The 26266-nt window shown below is 34.4% G+C and overlaps 2 protein-coding genes across 3 annotated transcripts; both read left to right on the top strand.

Moving 5' to 3' along the window:
• Positions 1-1801: 1801 nt before the first annotated feature.
• On the top strand, positions 1802-8825 carry LOC105783342 (uncharacterized). 2 transcript variants are annotated; one of them, XM_012608746.2, is made up of 13 exons: positions 1802-2260; positions 2527-2698; positions 2800-3017; positions 3426-3486; positions 3595-3667; positions 3962-4039; positions 5179-5336; positions 5428-5596; positions 5764-6226; positions 6333-6716; positions 6828-7031; positions 7549-7682; positions 8483-8825. In XM_012608746.2, exons 1-13 carry the CDS (start codon positions 1883-1885, stop codon positions 8679-8681), a joined length of 2691 nt encoding a protein of 896 aa, XP_012464200.1. In that variant the 5' UTR covers positions 1802-1882; the 3' UTR covers positions 8682-8825. The 2 variants fall into 2 exon arrangements, with proteins under 2 accessions (XP_012464200.1, XP_052482676.1); XM_052626716.1 differs by having other exon boundaries at positions 2122-2260; positions 2479-2698.
• Positions 8826-10201: 1376 nt separating this feature from the next.
• On the top strand, positions 10202-25969 carry LOC105782643 (protein PIR). Its single transcript, XM_012607511.2, has 30 exons — positions 10202-10444; positions 10788-10860; positions 11194-11258; positions 11416-11493; positions 11679-11798; positions 11892-11962; positions 12164-12256; positions 13073-13142; positions 13243-13307; positions 13561-13756; positions 13883-14034; positions 14488-14581; positions 14686-14901; positions 15242-15453; positions 15961-16108; positions 16646-16814; positions 17973-18049; positions 18674-18844; positions 18976-19052; positions 19138-19240; positions 19986-20105; positions 20183-20326; positions 20419-20568; positions 20754-20897; positions 21179-21266; positions 22273-22400; positions 23026-23230; positions 24018-24190; positions 24860-25066; positions 25398-25969. The coding sequence occupies exons 1-30, from the start codon at positions 10388-10390 to the stop codon at positions 25590-25592; spliced, it is 3861 nt and encodes a 1286-aa protein (XP_012462965.1). The 5' UTR covers positions 10202-10387; the 3' UTR covers positions 25593-25969.
• Positions 25970-26266: the final 297 nt, after the last annotated feature.

Raw genomic sequence — 26266 nt, 5'->3', positions numbered from 1 at the left:
CATGTGGTCTATCCCCTCATCATATTAGATTCTAGTTTTTTAAACATTATGTCATGATAAAGCCCTATGAGCAGAGTTCTCATTACATCGAATGTTGGGGATTAAAATTAAAATAAAAGAAAAATTCTAACATAAATTATGACCATGAATTAACTATGAATACAACAAAAATTTGAGTTGAAAAAGTTAAGTATCGAAATTAAGGACACACGTAGATAAAAATCATAGTTTAGAACTTATTTAAATAAGTTATAATAATAGTTTTAAGCAGTATTTTAAGAGCATGTTTGGTTGGCATGAATAGCCATTCCATTCCTTGCCGATTCCGCGCGCTACAGTGATTACACCCATATTCCATTGTTTGGTTCACTGTTTACTATTCCACCGTTTTGCTATTACTTGTTTATTCCCTCAGCACCTGTAATAGGTATTCAGGGGTGGGGGCAAGGAATTAGTATTCACCGTTTACTGATTTATTCACCCCAAAATTTTGAGACCAAAATATCCTGCTTTCTTCTACCCAAAAAGTTTGTTCCAGATTTCATATCCCCAGATCTCATTCTTCCTACAAAATTTCTGCCGCTACCAAAAGAACCATGATTCAATTCCCTATTTTTCCACGAAAATTTCAAATTCTTTGACATCAACCTGACACAGGCAGTACAGAAGGATCGTGTTGCGCTTTTGGGGCGTTAAGCTGTCCTGGAACCTTTATCTTACCAAAATGTCACCATCTCTTATCTTCATCCGTACCCTTTTGATGGAAGATTGCTATCAAGTTTTATAAACCTGTATATTGGGATATCATCAAGCTCCTTTGTTTAGCTCATAAATACTGAATTTTTTATAACATATGATGATTTTTGGAGTTGCTTCTCCCAATTAACATTTATAAAATTAATGAAAAAATCCTTTGAATTATTTGTTTGCTATTGTTTTTCAATTTTTATCTAGGAAGAAGTTACAGCAAGGGAGATCTTATGAATGAAACATTCATAGTGAATCATTTGCATTCATTCAAAAATTAAATTATATATCTATTATGATTTTAGTATTATATATTATGATTTTAGTAAATTCATATAAGAATATTTAATATTAAGAATTTTATTAAATTATATATTTTATTAAATTATATTTAATAATAATCATTTTAAATTATATTTTATATTATTATATATTATGATTTTAGTAAATTCACCTAAGAATATTTAATATTAAGAATTTTATTAAATTATATATTTTAATTAAATTATATTTAATAATAATTATGTTAAATTATCTTTTATAGTATCATATATTATGATTTGAGTAAATTCATATAAGAATATTAATTATTAAGAATTTTATTAAATTATATATTTTAATTATAATATATTTAATAATAATTATGTTTAAATATGATTAAATTATTTATTATTGATATTAATAATCTTATTAAAATTTAAATAACAATAACAATAATCATTTACCGAAACAAATTTATGGTAAGAGTATTCTAGTCATTTTAGTTTTTTCCATTATGTTATTACTCCTCTATTCCATTCAACCAAACACAAGATTACTATTACGCCTTTATTCCATTACATTCAACCAAACAATTGATTTGCTATTACAATTCTATTCCATTACACTTCTAATCTATTACACCTCTAATCCATTACGCCTCTATTCCAATACAGCGAACCGAACGTGCTGTAAGTATATCAGCAAATATTTACTAAGAAAAACAAGTTTAGAGTCACGTGCCCCTCTCTGTATCTCTCTATCTCTCTATCCAGCATTCAATACGAAAAAGAAAAACCCCTCCGGTTTTTTCTTAATTTTAATTTCCTTAAACCCTGTGAATGTCCCTCCCTCTTATCCACTTAATCCAAAAACAATGTCCCTTCTTTTCTCTCACGCTCTTCCCCCGTCTCTGCCCCCTCTCTCCGGCCACCGCAACGCCTTAGTTTTCGCCACCATCTCCACCCAGAAGCGGAAGTCATCATCCAGAAGGAAAAAGCGCCAACCGCAACAAAACAAAGACGAAGGAAATGCCACTCTCTCTTCTTCAAACGGTTCTACTGCTCTCTCCGCCCTCGAGAAATCGCTCCGTCTCACCTTCATGGAAGAGCTCATGCAGAAAGCCAGGTCCCGAGACACTGTAGGTGTATCCGATGTCATTTACGACATGATCGCCGCCGGCCTCACTCCCGGTCCCAGGTCCTTCCATGGGCTTGTCGTTGCTCACGTTCTTAATGGTGATGTTGAAGGCGCGGTAAATGTTCTAAGTTTTCCATAAATTGTCTTCTTTTTTCGGTGGAAATAAATTAAAATGGCTCCCCCTCCCTTTGGATTAAAAACTTTCACTCTCTTTCAGTGTGAATCTATAAAATTGTCTTCCATTGATTAAAAACTCAACTGTTTTTTTTTTTCTTTTGTGGTGGAAATGAATGAAGTTGGCTTACTTAGATTAAAAACTCGAATGGGTTTTAGTTTTCTTTTGTAGTATCTTGAGCAAAATTTTGGGAATTTGGAATGTAGCTGCAAGCATTGAGGAGGGAATTGGGAGTGGGTGTTCGTCCTCTCCATGAAACGCTTGTTTCAATGGTCCGTTTGTTCGGTTCTAAAGGCCTTGCAACCAAAGGCTTGGAAGTCCTTGCAGCAATGGAGAAGTTAAACTATGATATTCGTCAAGCTTGGATTATTCTTGTTGGTACAATGCTTAATAGAATTCGATGAGTTATAATTTTTATGTGTTTTATATATGTGGATGGTGATAAATTTTATTCTAAGTTGTTGAAATTTGTTTGGCAGAGGAGCTTGTAAGGAACAAATATCTGGAAGATGCCAATGCCGTGTTTTTGAAGGGTGCTAAAGGTGGGCTTAGAGCTACGAATGAGCTCTATGATTTAATGATTGAAGAAGATTGTAAAGCTGGTGATCATTCAAATGCATTAGAAATCGCCTACGAAATGGAAGCTGCAGGACGGATGGCAACAACTTTTCATTTCAATTGTCTCCTTAGTGTGCAAGTGAGTTTTCTGATTATGTGTACGGCATTTCAACTTTTTTTGTTGACCTTTCCAATGGAGTTTGATAGTTTGCAATTCAATGCTCTTATTAATTAGTAAAGAGTTATTTGCATTTGATTTAGTTTGTAGCTTGCATTAATCTTTCAAACTTTCTGGATTCTTCTGATCTTGTTAAGTGCATGTAATTTGCAATGTTTGTTTGTTGCCAACTATTTGGAAATGAGACAATGGTATTTTATGGTGATTTTGTCTATCTTATCCTTCAAATAATAATGGAATTGTGATGTCTCATTAAGAAAGGAAGAGATACTATAGGTGTCTTTGACAGCATTTTTAGTCTCTGTTTGTTGGAATCCTTTTCCCATTTTGTTAGATCTGCTGCTAATTTAATCTGCTTCCTTTTCCTAGGCCACATGTGGGATTCCTGAAATAGCTTTTGCAACATTTGAGAACATGGAATATGGAGAAGGTTTGCGTTTATTTCGCTTCATTTTGTTGCTTTGTCAACATTGACAACATAAAACGCTCCAATTTTCCAGGGTTTCTATAACATATATTGTTGTATTTGTCTTAACAGAATATATGAAACCTGACACAGAAACATATAATTGGGTGATCCAAGCATATACTAGAGCTGAATCTTATGACAGGTGATTTATATATCACATCACTGCCACACCAGTTTTCTTTATTTGGGGTATTGTTGATGTAGATATACATTTCTGTTTGTTTTTTTGGAAGTCATGCTGTCTGGTATAAGCATGAAATGGTAATTTTCATATTGAAACTTGAATAGCATAGAATTGGTTCTTGAGTCAATAAGGAACCTTACTAAGTTAAGTCCATGAATGGAATTTAAAAAATTATGAAATTGCAGATAACTGTATATGATATAAGAGACCCTCTTACATTATTGTGTACTTCGGATTTGATACTAATTGCAGGGTGCAAGATGTGGCTGAGTTACTTGGGATGATGGTTGAAGACCACAAGCGTTTGCAGCCTAATGTGAAAACCTACGCGTAAGCAATTTTTTATTTTTCTGTTATATTTCTAAATGGTTGATACATTTTTTTGGTAAATACACTTTATTATATTATTTTATCTTCAAATCATTGCAAACAATATTCCAATTTAATTGGACTGCTTTACTTGTTTACTCTTTTCATATGGTAATCTGGTATATTTTGCTTGACTATAACCTTCTATTTGTCATTCCTCTGAATCTCTAGGTTTTTAGATGGAAACCTGACTTGAGTTGTCGCTGAATTTACTAAAATTTAGAGCTGTTATAAAGAGAGGATTCTGTGCTCCTTGAGGGTATGCATAGTTTCTCTCTTTTATTCTTGCAACCCTAAAACAAGTTGAGATTGAGTTCTATTAGAGGTGTTTGTCCACCCTTTCCTTGTCGTGGCAGAAGTCTGAGAAGCTTAGGAAAAAGGGTTCGTACTATAGTACTGCTTCCCATAACTTACAATTCACAAAACTCTGGATGCTCCAAAGTAGGTGATGTTGATAATAAAAGTGCATAAAGCTTTGTGCAAATTGAAGACTTGAAGCACTTCTCATAACTGTCGCTTGTGATTGCCCAATCCATCCATTTTAAGTGATTTATCTACTTTTTTTTTCTTTTTTTCTTCTACCCATGGACAAATTTGCCCCAAAGACATCTTGGAGTAATTCTAGGTATTGCATGGTCTTATTGTGTATATGATCTTGTTGCATTCTGTCAAACTTTATTGTGATGTGTAACTTAGGATGGATACCCTGCTGCCAGAAAAATTTCTCCACAGAAGTTAGCTTTAAATGTTGGGGGTTCACTCTTAATTACCCTTCATATGAATAGATGCGTTGATATGCTGATGTTTTATTGTGCTCAAACAATGTATTATTTGTCTTACTTGAGAGTAATTACTTGGTAGCTTCTGTGATTCAAAGTTTTATTAACTTAGCTTGCTTGACTTGGAAATATATTCTACGCAAAACCAGCTATGATTTGTCTTCTCTATTAAATTTCACTCATGAAATGTGCACTTGAATGCTGTGTTCGTATGTTTTTTACATCTTCATCAATTCACAACTATCATAGTGTACTATATCCTTTTTCTTTTTCCTACTATTTGCTTTTTCGTTTGTAATGCCTGATGTCATCATATGCCAGGCTGTTAGTGGAGTGTTTTACCAAGTATTGTGTTGTAAGGGAAGCTATTCGTCATTTTCGTGCACTAAAGAACTATGAAGGGGGAACAATAGTGTTGCACAATGAAGGAAACTTTGATGATCCACTTTCTTTGTATCTTCGAGCATTATGCCGAGAAGGTATCTTGTAATCTGTTCTATCTGGCCATTTAATTTAATTTTTCTTTGTTTTACATTTAATTTTATCACCATGTACTTATGATTGGATCAGGAAGAGTCGTTGAATTGGTAGAAGCTCTAGAAGCTATGTCCAAAGATAACCAACCTATTCCACCAAGAGCTATGATTCTGAGCAGAAAATATCGAACGCTAGTTAGCTCATGGATTGAACCTCTGCAAGAAGAAGCTGAACTTGGTTATGAGATTGATTACATTGCTAGGTGTGCCTTCTAATCAACAGTAAAATCTGGTTCTATAATTTCTTAACTTATAATTCTCCTATCATGCATTCTGTGTGTTACTGGAAGATTCAGCATACCATATTTTGCCCAAAATATGTTCCACAATTCTGTCGGTAAGTTGATCATTAATGATGCTATTCTCCCAGGTACATTGAAGAGGGTGGGCTTACAGGTGAGCGCAAACGATGGGTGCCTCGAAGAGGAAAAACACCTCTGGATCCTGATGCTACAGGATTTATATATTCAAACCCTATGGAAACCTCCTTCAAGCAAAGATGTCTAGAAGAGTGGAAGATATACCATCGGAAGCTTTTGAAAACCCTGCAGAATGAAGGACTTGCAGCTTTGGGTGATGCAACAGAATCTGATTACATGAGAGTAGTGGAGAGGTTGAGGAAAATAATAAAAGGTCCTGACCAGAATGTTTTAAAACCCAAGGCTGCTAGTAAGATGGTTGTATCTGAGCTAAAGGAAGAGCTTGAAGCTCAAGGTCTACCAACCGATGGAACAAGAAATGTTCTTTACCAGCGTGTCCAAAAAGCAAGGAGAATAAATCGCTCGCGTGGTCGGCCTCTTTGGGTTCCTCCTGTGGAGGAGGAAGAAGAAGAGGTTATAAGTTATTAATATCTGTTTTCTTATTCATGTTATGGTACCATTTGCATATCAATGCATTTAAGTAAAACAATTTTTTGGTTTGATTGTGTATTTCTTGCAGGTTGATGAGGAGCTAGATGAGTTAATTTCTCGGATTAAGCTGGAAGAAGGAAATACAGAATTCTGGAAACGCCGGTTTCTTGGAGAAGGTTTGAATGTTAATCAGGTGAAGCTGATAGATGAAGATGAATCAGAAGCTGCAGATGATGAGCTGGATGAGAGTGATGTTGTAGAAGATGCTGGAAAGGATATCGAAGAGGAGGAAGGTGAGGAAGAGGAAGAAGTAGAACAAACCGAAAGCCGAGAAGTGGATAGGATTAAGGATAAGGAAGTTGAAGCTAAGAAGCCTCTCCAAATGATTGGGGTTCAATTGTTGAAAGACTCTGACCAAACAACTACTAGATCTAAAAAATCAAGACGAAGATCTTCTCGAGTATCTGTAGAGGTAACAAAGATAATGTTGTTTGATATATTACGGCTTATAGAAGTGGTTTACCGTCAAAATTTACTTTTTTAGAACTTGGGACATTGATACATCTTTTGCATGTGGATACAGGATGATGATGATGAAGATTGGTTTCCTGAGGATATTTTCGAAGCATTTCAAGAGATGAGAGATAGAAAGGTGTTCGATGTTGAAGACATGTACACTATAGCGGATGCTTGGGGTTGGACATGGGAGCGAGAACTTAAAAATAAACCTCCTCGACGATGGTCGCAGGAATGGGAAGTTGAGTTGGCAATTCAAGTAATGCAAAAGGCATGTTCTTATTTTCTGTTTACTCGTGTATTCAATAGTAATATCTTATATTTTCTTCTAGTTCATATACATTTCATTTTTCATCAACATTTCTATCTGTTTTTTTGTAATCCAAAATCCTTAATTTGGTGGGAATATTCTATCCATCATACGCTTCTGCTGTGATTAGTTTTCTTGCTTTCTAGATCAGGCAGCTCTTGAAATTGCATTGATATGCTTCATTTTTTACCCAAGCTAGACCATTTCTATGTTGGATTTGGGTGCGAGTGTTTGTTATGGATATGTGTCCGACATGAGCATGCTCAGCTTTTTCTAAGTTCTACATGTATTTGGAGGACCAATTAGAGTGACATATCCCTATACCGATTTCTGAATATGTGTCAGACACTAGTGTCGGACATGTGTAATCCATGGAAAATGAAGGGTTGAAGCTACATAGGATCATTTCCATTTCCCTCGAGTATTGGCATTTATTTTTCTTACAATAACTAATGAAATTTCCTAACTTTTTATTCAGGTCATAGAATTAGGTGGAACACCCACCATTGGGGATTGTGCAATGATATTGCGAGCAGCCATTAAGGCTCCTGTGCCATCAGCCTTCTTGAAGATCCTGCAGAAGACGCACAGTCTTGGTTTTGTCTTTGGGAGGTATGTGATGTTCCCTTATCTGATGAATTAAGATGCTGATTTAAAGTGTTACATCATTTTTTTTAAAGTACTTGTGTCCGACACTAGTGTCTGATACATATCTAGAAACGGGTAAAGGATATGATCCTCCAAGAGCTGTCAAATAGTTGAATAGGCTGAAACTTGAGTCTACTTGTCAAAATTGGGATGAGACATTTATCTGGACTGGGTGTCAGATATGGGTATGTATTTGAAACAGGTCTGCTCTACATTTTAAGTTTATTCATATATTTGTAGGGTCATTCTTTCATAACCACGCTCGAAAGGTCATATGTAGTGAACACAAGTACTTTAGGGACTTCAGTCTGGGTAAACATAGATTGCTATTATTAATCCTCTTGAAATACTCAGACATTATTAAATTTATACATATTAATGGAAAATCAATTCTATTATTTAGCTCAATTTTTTGGTTTACTGGATGCCACTACTAATTTAGCCGTACTTGAAAGCTATTGTTCCGACTCCTTGTTTTTCTTGAAGTATTCGTGTCTAAGGCCAGTGTCCTACATGTTGTCAGACATGGACAGGAGGATATAATCCTCTAAGAACCTTCCTATTTGTGGAAATGCTTAGAAACAATTAAATAATGCTCATGGCAGACACATACTGGTGTTTGACTCTTGCATCCGATTCTAAGTAACAGTTAAAACCGTTGACTCAGATCTCTGCCAGATTTTGGAATTTATTTTATGTGACTATAGCATAGTTTGTTTAATTCAAGACTAGCTCTCCATCTAATTCTGTTTCTTTTGTTACAGTCCCCTCTATGATGAAGCAATCTCATTATGTATTGACCTGGGAGAACTAGATGCTGCCATCGCCATTGTTGCAGACCTTGAGACTACAGGAATCGCAGTCCCTGATCAAACTCTTGACAGGGTTATTTCTGCCAGACAAACGATGGACACTTCTGGGAATGATACATCATCATCTTCACCACCACCACCATCATCATAACAGCAGGTGTATAATCCTATCTTCATGTTGCATAGTAGTAATTTGTGTTAGGACTCAGGTTAGTGATGGATATGAATGTATGTGGGGTACAGGAATGTTCAATTTTTTGTTAATTTTTTCATATTATACAGTATCCTTCATCCATGCTAGCATCATTAATAATACTGAAAAATAAGGAAAGAAAGTAGCATAAGCCTTTCTTTTTTGGGTTCGTGGCCATTTAGCACTTCCTTAAGGCGGTTAGTATCGTACCAGTGGATAGATTATTTTTGATCTGGTACTGTTCTGGCATTGATGCGTTTCGGTACAGACGTGTTTTGATATATCGACATGGGTTTATTGATATTTTAAAATAAATAAATATACATATATACTTCAATTAATGTACTTATATGCAAGTATAAAAAATTAATTTTTTTAATTAAATTCCAAAACTAAATTAAATGATTATATATATTTTAAATGTAACTATAGGAAATAAAAAAAGTTAGAAATTAATTTAAAATATTAAACTATTATATCAACTTATTGGAGGTGGTATGCAGTGGAACAAGTTACTGGTTAGTAACGGATAGAAACGGTTAAAATATATCAAAATTTTGATACTTAAACCCTATGTGGTAGCAGTTAAAAATGTTGGCACTTGACTTAAAACTTGGTTTAAGCATAATTGAAATTTATTTTTGTGAAATCAGGACTCTATTTTTAAGGAATAAATAATTATCATGAAATGTGCTTTATTTTTATAGGTGAGAGTTGAACTCTTACTATATTTCATGACTAAAGGAATTTGATCGATTAAAATAATAAATTAATGTTTTAAAAATAAATATGCTTTGACTTGAGTTTAAATCTTGCAACCCTAATTGAAGTCATAATTAATTGACTGTGACTCCAAGCAATATACTATTTGGTTGAAAATGTAAACAAAAATCGTGGTGTCAGCTAAGTCAAACAAGCTGTTATTAGTTATACTTAATCCAAATAAATTCTTTGTTGTTTATTTATTTATTGCTTGAATCACACACAAACTCAATTAGTGGGAACCCAAATTTCCGTAGTGGAAGCCAGTTTTCAGCCATGCTTTACCTCAAAGCTATATTTCATTTGTTTAACTGCAAGAGAGAGAAATGTAAATTATGAATTCATGTACCATCTTAAATACAACATAATGGTCCTTTTATGAATCAACTAACTACTCTTCTAGAATTACAGTTTACAGTTTTTATCTTTTACATTTGAATATTGACTAAAGTGGAAAAATATAGCAGAAGGTGAAAATGATGTACATAAAAAATTAATGGTAGAAATATAAAATCATATAAACTATTAAATTTATCAATAAAAAATTTAAACTTATATGTTTTTTATTAAAATATAAAAGATTACATTAATCTCAATTTTGATACATACCGCAAAAAAATTTTATAATGGCATTGACGTAATTTGAAGATAAAGTCGTGTCCAATCTAGTGAAAATGAGCTTCCACATCTATTAAGCATCGTTGAAGTCTCGAGCCATCAACTCACTTTTCGACACCCTTTCCAGATTCCGACTCACTGGAGATCGAACGTTCCCATTTTTACAGCCATAATAAAATTTTAAAAGAAATCACTTCAAAAATGTTGATATTTTAAAAGGCTGAAAAAGCTTAGATGTTTGAACGGATTTTTTGGGGGAAATTTTGAAACAATTTGTTTTGAAAATGGCAGCAGTTCCAGTTGAAGAAGCCATTGCAGCTTTATCCACATTCTCCCTAGAGGTAAATAATTTCTTCATACTTAACTTCTTCTTCTTCTTTTTTCATTTTTAGCTTTGCTTTCATTAATTTGGTTTCGAAGAAATTGATTTAATTTCTAAAACTTTGTTTCTAAAATGGCTTCTATTGTTTTTTTACGAAATTATAATGCATTTTATTTTTTTTAAATTGTAGTTTTTTAGAAACGTAAATTATTCATATTTGAAGAAAATTTGAAGAAATCAAATTTAACTTTTTGCAAGCAAATTACTGGAGAAAATGCATCTAGTGCTCCTTTTTTTCAATTTGAAAAAAAAAAAACTTTCACCATGCATTATTGGTTAATTTTTTTGTTTTGTTTTGTTAGGATGAGCAACCAGAAGTACAAGGACCAGCAGTTTTGGTCTCAACTGAAAGAGGATCAACTATCAGTCCAATTGGTATTTCTGTGTGTGTGTGTGTGTGTGTGTTTTCTTATGATTTAAGGGTTTTTTCTTCATTGGATTTAGTTTAAAAATGGAATATATGTTCATTGCAGTACTTGAACTTGAGGTTTTAGAACTTTGATTTGCATGAAACTTTGACTTGCGGGTCTCTTTTTGGAGTAATAAAGAGATATGCTTGGAATAGATGCAATTTATTAGTAGTAAATTGGTTGTTTGTTGGTCTTATAGTATTGACGTTGCTTGATTTCTCTTTTATTGTTTTTCTCAGCTTAGTTGCATTTTCTTAAAAATTCTTCTTGCATTACTGATGATCCTTTTTTTTTTCAGAGTATAGTGATGTTTCTGCTTATCGTTTGTCTCTTACAGAGGACACAAAAGCTCTCAATCAGCTTGTATGTCAATTTATTTTATTTTTCTCCTTTTTTGCTTATATGCATAAATACTTATTTTTTGCCCAAGCTAGTTAGAGTCTAAAGTTAATTGCAAAATTTTGATATACTTTTTAGTGTTTTGTTTTTGTCTCTGATCTTTTATTTGATGGCATGGCAGAACACACTTATCCAGGATGGGAAGGAGATGGCATCAGTGCTTTATACATATCGCAGCTGTGTCAAAGCACTTCCTCAGGTATTTTAGCATTAGTTGAGGCAAAAAAGAATTACTTCAATTATTTTAAGGTGAACGTCATGATACCAATTAACATCATAAAGAGAAACGTTCCTTTGATCTGCTTCTTTTAATGAGAAAAGCACTGTACTTTTGGAATTTAATTCTCTTATGCAATTCATCCCTTGTTGTGTATGATGTTGTAGCTTCCTGAATCTATGAAGCATAGTCAAGCTGACTTATATCTAGAAACATATCAAGTTCTGGACTTGGAGATGAGTCGGTTGCGTGAAATACAGCGATGGCAAGCATCAGCTGCGACTAAAGTAATGATACAGATATTTTTCCTCCTCCTCAATATTCCTTCTTTTTCCCTCAAGGTTGTGTTTTTCTCTTATAACTGTTAATTTGTAACACAGCTTGCTGCTGACATGCAACGCTTTTCTAGGCCTGAGCGACGAATTAATGGCCCTACAATAACTCACCTCTGGTGTGTTGTGATGGCTTCTCCTTTTTATTTTATTTATTTATTTTTCCTTTGAGAACCTTGTCTTGTTTGTTTTTCTGTGATCAACATAGCGTACTACTAATATAATAATATACAACCTTCTTGTTATAATTTAAGTGTTGATATTAGAATAAACTGTTCTTATTAGATGCCTTAATTATGATTTGTTTTTTATTTTCTCAGGTCCATGTTAAAGTTACTTGATGTTTTGGTGCAACTTGATCATCTCAAAAATGCTAAAGCAAGCATACCTAATGATTTCTCTTGGTACAAGAGGTAAGAATGATTTTTAGTTATTGCATGTTGCCATATTTGGGTTGTGTTTCTCTCTTAGATTGTAAAATGAACTTCATACTGGTTTAGGCTTTCTTAACCTGAATAGAATGTTTAGAAGTGTAGCAATCTAGTATTAGGTTAGATGTCACATGGGTTATCATCAATCAGATTTTAGGGAAGGGATTGTATATTTAAGTCTATTTCAGGGGCTTTTGGAGTGGTTTGATTTAAGCAGAATATTAAATTTGTTTTTGAATGTGTCAAAATATGAGGAAATCAGAATAGAGAAGGTCTAGGGATGAGAAGTCTGGTTCCTTAAATTGTTTCACTCAGACATTTGTAGAAATGCAGCTTATAGGTACATTGAAATGAAGATTTTCAAATGGTATGTAATTACTTCACTTCAGATTGTAAGAGTGAAAACCAATAAGTGCTGAATCAAAACTTGGAGAACCGAAAGCTTATAAAATGTAAACAAGCGGAAAACATGTAACTAAGCATTGCGTAGGACCCTTGCCTATTGCCTGATAACTTTTATTTGAATCTCTGTCGGAAATACCATACACTGAATGGTTCTGCAACTTTTTTTTTTCATGAAAACTCATTTAGTATATTGGATATGGTTCTTTTGCGATTTAAGAAATTTTTAAGTTCAAAGTTACTGGTTGATCATCAAAGTTCAAATTCACTATTTCGTGGTCTTAAAATTTGTTTTATTGCTGGTATTCCAGAAATCTTTAGAATTGATTTTAACATTGGGCAATCTCCTTCACAGATATTTTAAAAATGTTTTCTGACATCTTCCCGCTTCAACAGGACATTCACACAAGTCAGCATTCAGTGGCCAGATACTGATTCTATGAGGGAGGAATTGGATGATTTACAGGTGGCTCTTTGTTTTCATCTATGATGATTGTTTAGAAACATTATTTTTGCTTACCATTTTCATTATGATAACTGTTTCCTTTATTGTGTTATTTTTACAGATTTTTTTAAGCACAAGGTGGGCTATTTTATTGAACTTGCACGTGGAGATGTTCCGTGTGAACAAGTATCCTATTTGATGCAAGTTTTTAGTGAATTTAGTCTCTATTATTGTATCCCTGCATGTGGCCTTAAAAGAACAATGTTTGACATCCAGGTTGAACCTTATTCGACAAATGTTTATTTTGTAGCCAAGTTTTTGAGGAAAATAGTATGCCTTTTTCTATTAAGGCCCAGTGTAGAATCCATGTGACGTTCTTTTTAATTTTTCTTTTGCACAATTATTTTTAATGATTATTGAGGTCCTTGACTGAATTTAGTGTAGAGGATATCCTTCAGGTTCTTATAGTCTTTGCTGTTGAGTCATTGGAACTGGATTTTGCTCTTCTGTTTCCTGAGCGACACATGCTTCTGCGAGTGTTGCCTGTTCTTGTTGTCATGGCAACATCATCGGAGAAAGATAGTGAATCACTGTATAAGAGGGTGAAAATAAATAGACTGATCAATATATTTAAGGTATTGTCTCTGCTGATGGCCTAAAATGCCATATGGGAAGCAGAATCATTTAGTACATCTTTTTGTCCTTGTATATTTATTAGCAAGTTGGCACAGTTGAATTAATAGCTTCCATTTCTTGTGCAGAATGATCCAGTAATTCCTGCATTCCCAGATCTTCATCTTTCGCCAACTGCAATTTTGAAAGAATTGTCAAATTACTTCCAAAAGTTTTCCAGCCAAACTCGTCTTCTCACTCTTCCATCACCTCATGAACTCCCACCCCGAGAAGCACAAGAATATCCTTGCACTTTTATAAAATATTATTAGGTCGTGGTTTGCAAAACACTCATTGCAATTAGTCTTTGTTCTGATCCATAACAAATGAAAGACACTACAGGAGCTGTGCCTGCTCTGGTACATTGTTGAATTTTTAGATTGGAATCCAACCTAAAAGAACTGGTGATAGGTAAAGAGACCATTTTCATATTTATGAGTCTGGGTCATCCCAACTTAATAGATGTGGGATTTTATTTATCTCCACTCCAATGGCTGAGGTACTAGACTAAGCCTATAAGTTAAAGTCATAAATGTTGAATTTTGGTCATTAAACTATACTGTTGATTGTATCACATTAATATTCCACCTCTGTCTTCTGTTTAAGAACTTATGAAATGTCTTGTCGCATATCTATCAGCTTGTTCATTGGAAAAATTTCAGTTCTTGCCTTAGTAAAACCTTGACATAATTACTTATCAGAGGCATTATCTGATTGTCAATCACATTGGTGCCATCCGTGCTGAGCATGATGATTTTGCTATCCGTTTTGCCTCAGCTATGAATCAGGTGCTTCTTCAATCTGAGTCCCTCAGTTCCCTTTCATCATATGCTGAACCTTTTTATCTGTTTCTAAACCATTATTGTTCCTTTCTTCAAATTCTTTTGTACAGCTTTTGCTGCTGAAATCTACTGATGGTGCAGATGTTGAGTGGTGCAAAGAAGTTAAAGGAAACATGTATGATATGGTTGTTGAAGGTTTCCAGCTATTGAGTAGATGGACTGCACGTGTTTGGGAACAATGTGCATGGAAATTTTCTCGCCCATGCAAAGATGTCGGTCCTTCAGATTCACAAGAGTTATCATCATCTTATTCTGATTATGAGAAGGTATTTTATTTTTGGAGAAAAAATTCTTGGCTTAAAATGCATCATTGCTCCCTAACTTTTGCATTAAGTTTTGTATCCTCTACTTTGTTCTGTTTAAGATGTGAAACTCTTAAGTTTCAGCTTTATTAGCAACATTTATCTTTTTTCTGGCATTGAGTTTTAATATGCTGAAGCTCAGTGCTGCTGTGCTCACTTGAGATGGTTTCTTAGAAGTTTACTTGAAGGAAAATCCTTATGAACTAGAACTAGCTTAATATGTTCTTTGTTTGAGATACCTGCCAACTTTTGCTGTCCATATTTTGCTTGATAGAGTTTTTATGGAAATGGAATTATCTTGTAGGTTGTACGATATAATTATAGTGCAGAGGAAAGGAAAGCACTTGTTGAACTTGTTAGCTACATAAAGAGTGTTGGATCAACGATGCAGCGATCTGATACATTGATTGCTGATGCTTTGTGGGAAACAATACACGCAGAAGTCCAAGATTTTGTTCAAAATACATTAGCTACCATGTTGCGAACTACATTTAAAAAGAAAAAGGATCTGTCAAGGTGTGCTTTTAAATTAGTATCTTGGGTTTAAAATTTTTTGTTTGAATCTCAACACCGCTAATGTTATTTTTTAATTTTGTTGCTGTGTCATTCCAAGGCTTATGTTATCTTTAGCAATAGAGAAAATGTACTATATTTGTAGGTTTCATAATTAGATAAAAAGTAATTATTGTTTACTCTTGGCTAACATATGCTTGCAATACTGGTAGTATTAAATATAAACCTATCTTAATATATTTGCATCTTCAAAATTGAGGAAGCTTATTAAATATAAACCTATGTTACTACATTTGCATCTTCAAAATTGAGGAAGCTTAACATGTTAACCCCCTCTCCCTTGGGATCAGTGATCTTCTCAAGGAAAGCATATCAATATTTTGTTCTATCAGAACATTCACATGGAAATCATGAAGTGTTCACTCGATAAATATGCTTATAAACTAGTGTAAATTTTCCAAATAATATTTGGCAACTGCTTATGTTATCTATTCAATTGCTTTTCTCCAGGATTCTCTCAGATATGCGGACCCTTTCAGCAGACTGGATGGCAAACACAAACAAGCCTGACTCCGAGTTTCAGTCTTTACAACATGGAGGTGATGAAAGTAGAGGGAACTTCTTTTATCCAAGGCCAGTGGCACCTACAGCAGCCCAGGTTTCTTCCCTACAAGTTCTTTTATGCATGCTGTGATTATTTGGTTTTGCGAGCCCTCTCCTTTGCACTATATTGTAGCATTTATACTTGGTGTATATATATTTGTCCCACATCGTTGGAATTAAACATCTTAATACCCTTTGTATATGAATAAAGTGTCTTATGCCCATAATGTTTCAAAGTGCCAACAAATTTCATCCTGGACACGTTAGTGTAATGTAAAGAATCATAAGTATCAGAATTCATTTTCTTTAGAAGCATGCATTCTTTTGTGGACCAATTTTCTTCCTCTTGGAAAAAATTCCAATCAAAGAATAGCAGTAATGCTACAGAAACTGACTGGCTCAGTATGAATACATAGCTCAATCCAAAGCTTTTTGTTCTTGGTTTAAGTTTATCGTATATTGATATTTCTTGTATGGAAGCAGCTTTTGGAATAAAATTAAATGTTTTGTAATTTTTACAATATAACATAGCAAATGCATATGCTGTCATAAGTTAAAAACCACTCCTTGACATAATTTCCCCCCATTTCAGGTTCATTGCTTGCAGTTTCTCATATATGAGGTCGTCTCTGGTGGTAATCTAAGGAAGCCTGGGGGCCTCTTTGGTAACAGTGGGTCTGAGATTCCTGTTAATGACTTAAAGCAGTTGGAAACTTTCTTTTACAAGCTAAGCTTCTTCTTGCACATATTGGATTATTCAGGTATCTTCTTACTTATCTGCATTCAGCTCCTTTTTGTCTCAATGTCTGTATTTCTAATAGCAGAGATCACTTTCAAGTATTTGTAGCTGGCTTTTACCACTATATTGGCAATTGCTTCAGTTTTGAGTGACAAATTGGAGTAAAAATGATTCTAATTGGTTAGGGGGTAGATTTGTTTTCTGCTGCTATGCATACTTGCTTCTTCATTTTAGACTTCTCTTGATGTGATACCTGCATACCTATATATATAGGTAGGCAGACATGTTTGCATATATATCTTTCATTTGTACATTTTACAGTTTCTGGAGACTGGCTTTTTTGAGGGAAGATTAGTAAGTTTGTACCCATCCATTGGAATTATCTGTGAAGGTAGTTTTTTCTATGGGTTCAATTGATGCTAGAGGTTTTCAGGACTGTAATTTGCTGTTTAGCCTAGTTGAGCATCAGTATGACCTCATTCTAAACCGGCCCTCAGCTATGTTGCTCTTTCCTTGTTGCATGTTTCTGGTCATTCCTCTTTGCTATTTATCTGTTCCCCATATCCATAAATACGGATGGTGTCATCAAACCTTTTGTTTCTTCAAAAACTGAAAAACAAATAAAGCATTCAACTTCCAATTATAGTACCTTTTACATAGATTCCCTGCCAAGGTTTTAAACTATGCCTCTTTCATAATAACTTTACAGACATTGTTAACACACCATGCTTATTTGGCCTTTCTGTTTCTGCCATAATCGCATGCAAAAAAGAAAAGCTATGTTTGCCTTTCCTTGTCATTGTGGAAAAAGATAAATCTTTGGCATTAGCCAAGAGAAGTAAATTGAGCACCTGGATTGACATATTGTCTTACACGTGTTAATAATGTTTTGCAGAATGAAGGAAATGGATTTATGTAGTAACCCCAATTAAGTTATATGACCTTGTTTGATTTAATTCATGTGAACGAGTCCTTTTCGTAGGACCACATTATGTCAAGTTGAAATGCTTGTCTGGACACATTTAACACCCATGTATATAGAGTTGATGCTGCTATTTCTTATAGGTTCTTCTAAACCCTAGTGTTACTCTCATTGTGTTCCATAACTCTAACCAAGATGGAAAATGGTTGTATATAAATTCGTTTATTCTAATCTTATTGTCATGTTTTTTTTCTGCAGCAACTATTGCAACACTGACAGATCTTGGTTTCTTGTGGTTTAGAGAATTTTACCTGGAGTCTTCTCGTGTCATTCAAGTAAGAAAGATAATAATAAAATGCTTATTACATGGTCTGTCCTATTTCTTTTTGAATTCGTTTTAGCACATGAAGCTCTTGTTACAGCAGAGAGGACCAGCCTAACTTGTCAAAATGCTATTCTGCTGATTATTTTTGGCATCTTAAGAGCCCCCCGCGTGGAAGGATGAATAAATAAATAATTAATATAAGACTTTCACCAGTTAAACATGATTTTGATTTCTGCTGTGGAGAAGCCGAAAGCATCTTGGAAATATGCGTTGATCACTAAGTACATTGTTTGATTTTCAAGTTTTCTATTCTACAGCTGCTGCAAGCACAAAGCATTTTGCTGTGCCTTCTTTTTGTTGTCTGGAATATTCCTAGATTTGTTAATGGGAATTTCAAATTTTGTAAGAATTGTGATCTACAATTTACCACTGCCATCTCTACTATGTTAAGCACACAGTTTTCATGTGCACCCTGTTTTTGCCTATTAATATTTTCTCAAGTATATTTTCTAGGCTTGAGAGAGCTTCAGATTATTTATGTATATAGTTTAGCCTCAATGAATTTCCCCTTATGGTTCTTATTTCAATGTTCCCTTTGATTTTCATTGATAACTTGTTTCTTATCCATTTATAGTTTCCAATAGAGTGCTCCCTTCCTTGGATGCTGGTGGATCATGTGCTTGAGTCCCAAAGTGCTGGTCTTCTTGAAAGTGTGTTGATGCCATTTGACATATATAATGATTCAGCACAGCATGCACTGGTTGTGCTGAAGCAGCGCTTTCTTTATGATGAAATTGAGGCTGAGGTAAAATGACTTCTTGCCTATTCCCTGTGAACATGGATGTAGACATCCTTCTTCTTATATCAACTTTATCCATCTGAAATAAATAAAAGACCAATTCAACTGTCCTTTGGGATCTTTTGCTGTTTCCATAGGTGGACCATTGTTTCGATATATTTGTTACAAAATTATGTGAAGCTATTTTCACATATTACAAGAGCTGGTCTGCTAGGTATGTCTTTTTGCCTGAGATACATATGTATGTGCTAATGAACTTTGAAACTAAAGCCAACTTGACCTTTTCTCACATTCTGTAGTGAACTGCTTGATCCTTCATTCCTCTTTGCCTTGGACAATGGAGAAAAGTATTCTATCCAGCCTATGCGGTTTACTTCACTTCTAAAGATGACTAGAGTGAAGGTAACTATGTAATTACCTTTTTTAGCTTAGTAGACACCTTACTATAAAAAAATTCATATCTTGTCTAAGTACAGTGGCTTGTATGGCTTTATCTTGATGTCTCCCGAACAACTCAGTGGCTTCTAGAAATGATGTGTGTTCATTCAAATGCAAACTTATTTCTCAGGTCTTTAATTATTTTCCTGATTTCCTCTCTATATTCTTCTTAGTTAGTTTATGGCTTATATTGTAGATTGTAAACTTACACTTTTGTGGATGAAGTACTATTTTAAATCTTTTAATTGGATGTCTATGTGGTTAAACCACTATATTTGATGTCTTTGACTAGCATTTTATGCATTTTTCTTTTGGATTCGATTACTAGTTTTTTTTTATCAACATAATATTGTCATTTTATGTCATGTAGTTTTGGTTTATGATAGCATTCCCTGACTAGTTCCATTAGTACCATCTAGAGTGATTGGGTTTCTATGCTTTGAACTCCTATCAATTCGGGGAGCATACTTCCATACCTGTTTTCTTGCACTCTCGGCATTTCTTTCTGGAACTTATCTTTTATGATCAATGTTGTAAGATATTCATTCTACAATATCTTAAGCATATTGCATCAGAATTTTCTGGTTCCTTGTGTTATTATTTGGGGTTATGGTTCATGTCACATGTCTTTTTCTTTATTAAAAAATACTTATGCAATTTGTCTTTTAGTCTAATACTCTCAATTGTTGCCAACTTTTGCAATGTACAGTTACTTGGGAGGACTATTGATTTAAGAAGTCTGATTGCTGAACGGATGAACAAAGTCTTCAGAGAAAATCTTGAGTTTCTTTTTGATCGTTTTGAGTCTCAGGATCTATGCGCCATAGTGGTAAGTAGTTACCTTTTTTTCTTTTTGGTTTTTTATGTGTTTCATAATCCAGTGATAAATATGATCTCTTATTGCAGGAATTAGAAAAGCTGATAGACATATTAAAGCATTCCCATGAATTGCTTTCAAAGGATCTTTCAATAGACCCCTTCAGTCTCATGTTGAATGAGATGCAGGAGAACATTTCTCTTGTGTCATTTTCTAGTCGACTAGCTTCTCAGGTTCAACAGAAATTTCCAGCTTTTGGTGTAACTTTAGCTCATAGTTTTTGGATTACTGGTCACTGAATGCTTGGTTTCCACTTCTCTGTTAGATTTGGTCTGAGATGCAAAGTGATTTCCTGCCAAACTTTATCCTTTGCAATACTACTCAGCGATTCATTCGATCTTCAAAAGTTCCTCTTGTTCCTGTTCAAAAGCCATCAGTTCCACATGCCAAGCCAAACTTCTACTGTGGTACTCAAGTAAGAAGCTATTATTGATTGCTGTTTTGCTTGGTTCTACATTTGTGAGCTTTTTAATGTTCATTGCAAAAGAAACTGAACTTTGGTGAACTAGTTTCCTCTTTTCTGGGGCTGACATATCAGCAAATAGAGTGCTAAAACATTTTGGCTTATATTTACAGTCTTCCCTTTTATGGTAATTGCAGGATTTAAATTCTGCACATCAAAGCTTTGCGCGTTTGCATAGTGGCTTTTTTGGGATTCCACACATGATTTCTCTTGTTAAACTTCTAGGATCAAGGTCCTTGCCATGGCTTATCCGAGCACTACTAGATCATATATCAAACAAGGTATGTATGCATTATTTGCTGAAGTTCTACTTCTTTTGCAGTGATCAGAGCTTAAATTTTTTAACTTATTAACGTTCAGCATTATACTTGAATTGCTTTATGCCTTCTTTTATCTGAATCTTTATACTTCATATTTGAAGCATTATTGACTGTCAAGATGTCTGTAATGATAATTTATTCCAATCCTTGCATGTTATAATCTCGAGCCTTCAAATATATCATATACAGGTTGCACGCTTAGTGGAAGTTAAGTCTAACATTTGATTCACTGCATGTTTCAGATTGCCACACTTGAGCCTATGATCACAGGCTTGCAAGAAACACTGCCGAAATCTATTGGACTTCTTCCTTTTGATGGGGGTGTGACAGGTAGAAGCTGGTGTTATTTATCTTTTCCTTCTAGCATACTTCTTCCTGAATATATTGATTGTATGCAAATGGTATTGAAAGAATACTCCTTTTTATATCATTGTTCCTCATGTAATAGTATAGGGTACTTCTTTTATGCAGTATCAAAATGCTAAGCCTCAATTGATATAATAATTATAACTTTTCATCTGATTGCAGTGAAGTTATGGATGCCAGAGAGTGGTGTTTTGGTTTAAATGCTAAATTGTTTATTTTCATTCAATTACAAAAATACAGATGCGTGGTATATTTAAGAACATTTTTATGAAGTTGGAGCTACTTATTAATGTGTTGATTTTCTGAAATGTTTATTGATGCCAAGTAGAGAAACTTTCGAAGAAGTGTCGCAAGATATGCATTTTTAATGAGCAATCATGGGAGTTTTTATCACTTAGAGCAAGTAAACAAAGCGATTTTGGTGACCTTTATTGTGTTTCACGAAATGATTTGGTGGACTTTTCTTTATTCCTGTCCCTGAACTTCAGTGCTAAGCCAGAATACCACTGATGGGAAATATGTGTGTAAATTTTCTTTAAGGGAACAGAACAGAACTCAATTCATGTTAAAAATAAATTTAACTCATTTCATGTCAAAAATAAATTTTCTTTAAGAAAATGTTGTTTAATTTCATTCTAGGTTCAGACGATCACTGTGCACTGCTAGTTATTCTTGGACTACATGGGCTGTAAACAGAAATTTCTAGGTTCAAATCTAGTCATGTCTTGTGTATGGTATTGAATTTTTATATGCATCATTATTATCTCTGTATTCTTTCTGCTAATTATTCTTGGCTAGATAGGTTGTAAAAAGAAATTTCAAGATTCAAATCTGGCCATGATTTGTGTATGGTATTGAATTTTTATATGCCTCTTTATTATCTCTGTATTCTTTTTAGTGGTTGGAATGATGGGTGTAAGTGGTATCTCGTGTTGTCAATTCACTTATATACAGATTTCTCTCTGTGTAGGATGTATGAGGCTTGTTAAAGAGCAACTCAGCTGGGGAACAAAATCAGAGCTCAAGGCAGAAGTCCTTCGCGGAATAAAAGAGATTGGAAGTGTATTATATTGGATGGGGCTCCTTGATATTGTTTTGGTTAGTTCCAGAATTCTTCATTATTGAGTGTTACCCCAACTACTTGCAGGGGATAAATATGACATAGAAATCCTTGAAGATATAGCTAACTCTTTCGCTTGAAAGTATAACTATTAAAAGTAATGGATCAAGCCTAGAATAAATTTGTAATAGCCTGATAGGTGCCAAAGCCTAATCTAAATAGAAGGCCACAGTATACTAATGAGTTTTAACTTATCGTGTAACTTAGTTGTGAATGTACTTGTGGTTTCATGATAATTCAGTCTTTGTTCCTGTTGGGTATTTCAAGTATAAGACAGTTATATGATTGGTTCATGCCCTTTCTAGAATGGATAGAAGATTAGTAAATCAGTTCAAGGATGTTTTAGTATCACTATACTAGTGTGTGTGCATATATAAGATGACGTTTGAGTATACTTATGGGGGTGGTGAAGTCTTCTTCCTTACCTTATCTTCTGGTCCTATCAGAAACCTGATGGACACATCTATATATTGTATCTTATTACGCTCAATCTTATATGGTGTTGCGTGCGCAATTATAATCAATAACTCATTGCATCAGTTTCTGATTTGATTGGAACTCATGTTGTTTTTGGCATCTAACCGTTGCAAGCTTCCTTTATAGAGAGAGCTGGATACCACACATTTCATGCAAACAGCACCTTGGTTGGGCTTGCTTCCTGGTGCAGATGGGCAAATGCTTTCACAAAATGCTGGAGAGAGTCCTGTTGTCAACCTCTTCAAATCTGCTACAGCTGCAATTGTGTCAAACCCTAGGTGCCCAAATCCAACCTCTTTTTATACAATGTCAAAGCAGGCAGAAGCTGCAGGTAGTGCCTATAGTTTAGTATTCCTATGATTTTCGTTTATGGCCAAATTTCCGATGATTCATTAAGGCCACTTAACATTTGCTAAACAAAAGAAATTTATCAATTAATTGAATCTAGGAACAATTTTGTGCCCATGTCTCTTTGAAATAGGAAAACATGCAAAATTCTAACACAGTTTAGTGAAAATCAAGAAAACTATTTTTGTAACTCTTAAGAGATATTATTCTGTCTGTTAAAGTGTTGGGTTTTCTTATGGTCTCATATTAAAGTTGAGCCTCTCCTAAAGCCAATTGATTTTAGGTGTGATGCTTAACATGGTATCAAAGCATAGGTTTTGTTATGTTGTTCTATTGCCTAACCCCATCTGAGGTTGAAGATCCCTGGTGAGGTTGTCCATGTGTAGGTCCCGTGAGCTACACGTAGGGGAAAGTGTAAAGTGGTGTTATCTCACGTCTGTTAAGTACTGGGTTCCTATGATGTTATAATTAAAGTTGGGCCCCTCCACCTAAAGCCAATTGGTCTGAGTTGGATGCCTAACAATAACCAATCCAGAGTCCAGACCTCTTAACTATTCAATGAAACATGTTGAATGCATTCGAGGTGGAATAGGTGGTCAAACAGTTATATATAGCAAGATGCAGTAAGTGTGTTAATAATATTTCACTCTTGAATAAGTTTTAGCGTTTATCTCTATGTTGCCTGTAGAATTTTATGCCATATCCAGGTTTGTGAAACTCTTCTTTTAGCTTCTTGTTCTAAAGGTTCTTGTATCTTCCTTGTGCTGCAGATCTTCTGTACAAGGCTAACTTAAATACTGGAAGTGTGTTAGAATATGCCCTTGCATTTACAAGTGCAGCCTTAGATAAATATTGCAGTAAATGGAGTGCTGCCCCGAAGACTGGGTTCATTGACATCACAACCTCAAAGGATTTCTATCGTATATATAGTGGCCTCCAAATTGTAAGGAACAACTTTCTGTAACCCTTAACATGAATATATCCATATCTTTCATGATTGATCTCAACATGTGAATTCATAATCTCGCAAGGTCTGAAACTTTTAAGAGGGATCTATGATAAATGTGTGTATGTCTGTTTGATAATTATTTGTTTCCCATTTGAGTTACATTATTGCTAAAACATAAAATAGACTGCCATGATCCCATAATTTAGAAAAAACAATATCTGATGTTAACCTTATCATGAACTAGTCACAATTTTATCTTGAAGATTCTACTGAATTTTTCTGGAAAATGTAGAGATCATTCAACCCAAGCACTTTTTAGGTATTGCTTAATTTCGAAACATCATTCCAATAGCTGTAATTTGATCTTCCAAGTAAAAAGATATTGCTTTTATAGTATTTTGCCTTTAGGACTCGCTGTTAATTTTATTCTGAATTCTAAATTTTTGGGCATATTTTTTTATCCGATAAATATAGATGTTAGATTGGTTAGTTCATATATTTGCAGGATCTTATCACTAAACCAACATCGGAATATGTATAACCATATGCAAGTACTTTAAGGAAAATGAAGAGCTGGAGTAGCAAAATTACACCTTGTTCACCCTTAAAAATGTATTGACTTTACTGCCTTCTACTAACACCTTTTTTCTTTTTGAACCACAGGGATATCTAGAACAGTCTGTTCAATTACAGCCTAACAATCATGATATGCTGGGGGATTCAGTTGCTTGGGGAGGCTGTACCATAATATACTTGCTCGGCCAGCAGCTGCATTTCGAGCTGTTTGATTTTTCATACCAAATCCTAAATGTTGCGGAAGTTGAAGCTGCATCAATCATGCAAACACATAAAAGTCCTCATTCTGGCCAGGTACAGGATCCAAAATTCCTTATTCTGCATGATTGCTTCTAACCGAAGGTTTGTCTGTTAATGTATATCGAAAACCAAATTCACAATTTTCTCCGTACTTACTACTCATTTTGAGTTGAGATCTGGGCTCTATGACCAGGCTAAATAGCTATTTCAGAAATGAGTCTACGGATTATCACTACAGTTGTGGTTTTGAGTGACGTGATACAATGAGGCTTGTGTAGCCAAAATGACCTGAATTTATTTTCACACATGCTCATTGATTGTTCATGTATAACTTGTTGCTGCCTTTTTGGTTGGTCAATCTTTAATGGCATTACTATTTGAAAAGGGATGGGATAGCATGTTAGAAGCAATGAAGAAAGCGAGGAGGTTGAACAATCATGTATTTTCGATGCTGAAAGCTCGATGCCCTCTGGAGGACAAAATGGCTTGTGCTATAAAGCAAAGTGGTGCTCCTTTGCCTCGGATTAAGTTTGAGAATACTGTTTCTGCATTCGAAACACTGCCGCAGAAAGGTACCTGATTGAGTTCATATGTGTGGTTGAAAGAAGAAAATTTATATGGATATACAATACATGGCAGGCAGATAGACAATGAAAGATGAAGGAGCTTCTAGTATCTCTCATTTTTCTGCTTTTGCCATTGTCTGTTTTGTTGTTTGAGGTTAGGGTTAGGGTTAGGGACCTAATTTTTGTTAACATGGCTCTCATAGCTCGTCAATTACACTACTGAGATTTGCAATGTAAGTGCAAATAGTGAATGCATCATTGATCACAAGAGGAATTGCTATGTGACATCCAACAAGTTTGATGGATGGGCTCAGCAATCTGTTGGGTCTGATGAGTATAATATAATCAATTTTTATCAAATTAAATGAAAACTTGCCCCACTCGGATAAAAGTTTTTGTCAGACACTCAAATTCAAAATTCAATACTCTGACTCAAACATCAATCTTTGTGTTCGAGACATAATTGAACTTAAGTTCGAGTATTTGATTAAGTTTGTTTATTATTTTTTGTACTTAAGTTCAGATTAATTTCGTAAGTCATTCAAATTAAGTATTATAATGTTTAAATTTGAACCTCGAGCTTGAGTTCGACTTGATAATTATTCAATCGCGCTAGCATCTTGTTTGCATCTATATGTTGAAATTGTGGATTTAGTGTTTATACTTTCATTTGATCATTTTTAGTTTT

The sequence above is a fragment of the Gossypium raimondii genome, chromosome 13, assembly GCF_025698545.1.
Source record: "Gossypium raimondii isolate GPD5lz chromosome 13, ASM2569854v1, whole genome shotgun sequence".
Classification (NCBI taxonomy): domain Eukaryota; kingdom Viridiplantae; phylum Streptophyta; class Magnoliopsida; order Malvales; family Malvaceae; genus Gossypium; species Gossypium raimondii.
The sequence above is the reverse complement of the archived record's forward strand: the minus strand, read 5'-3'. Positions and strand labels throughout refer to the sequence as shown.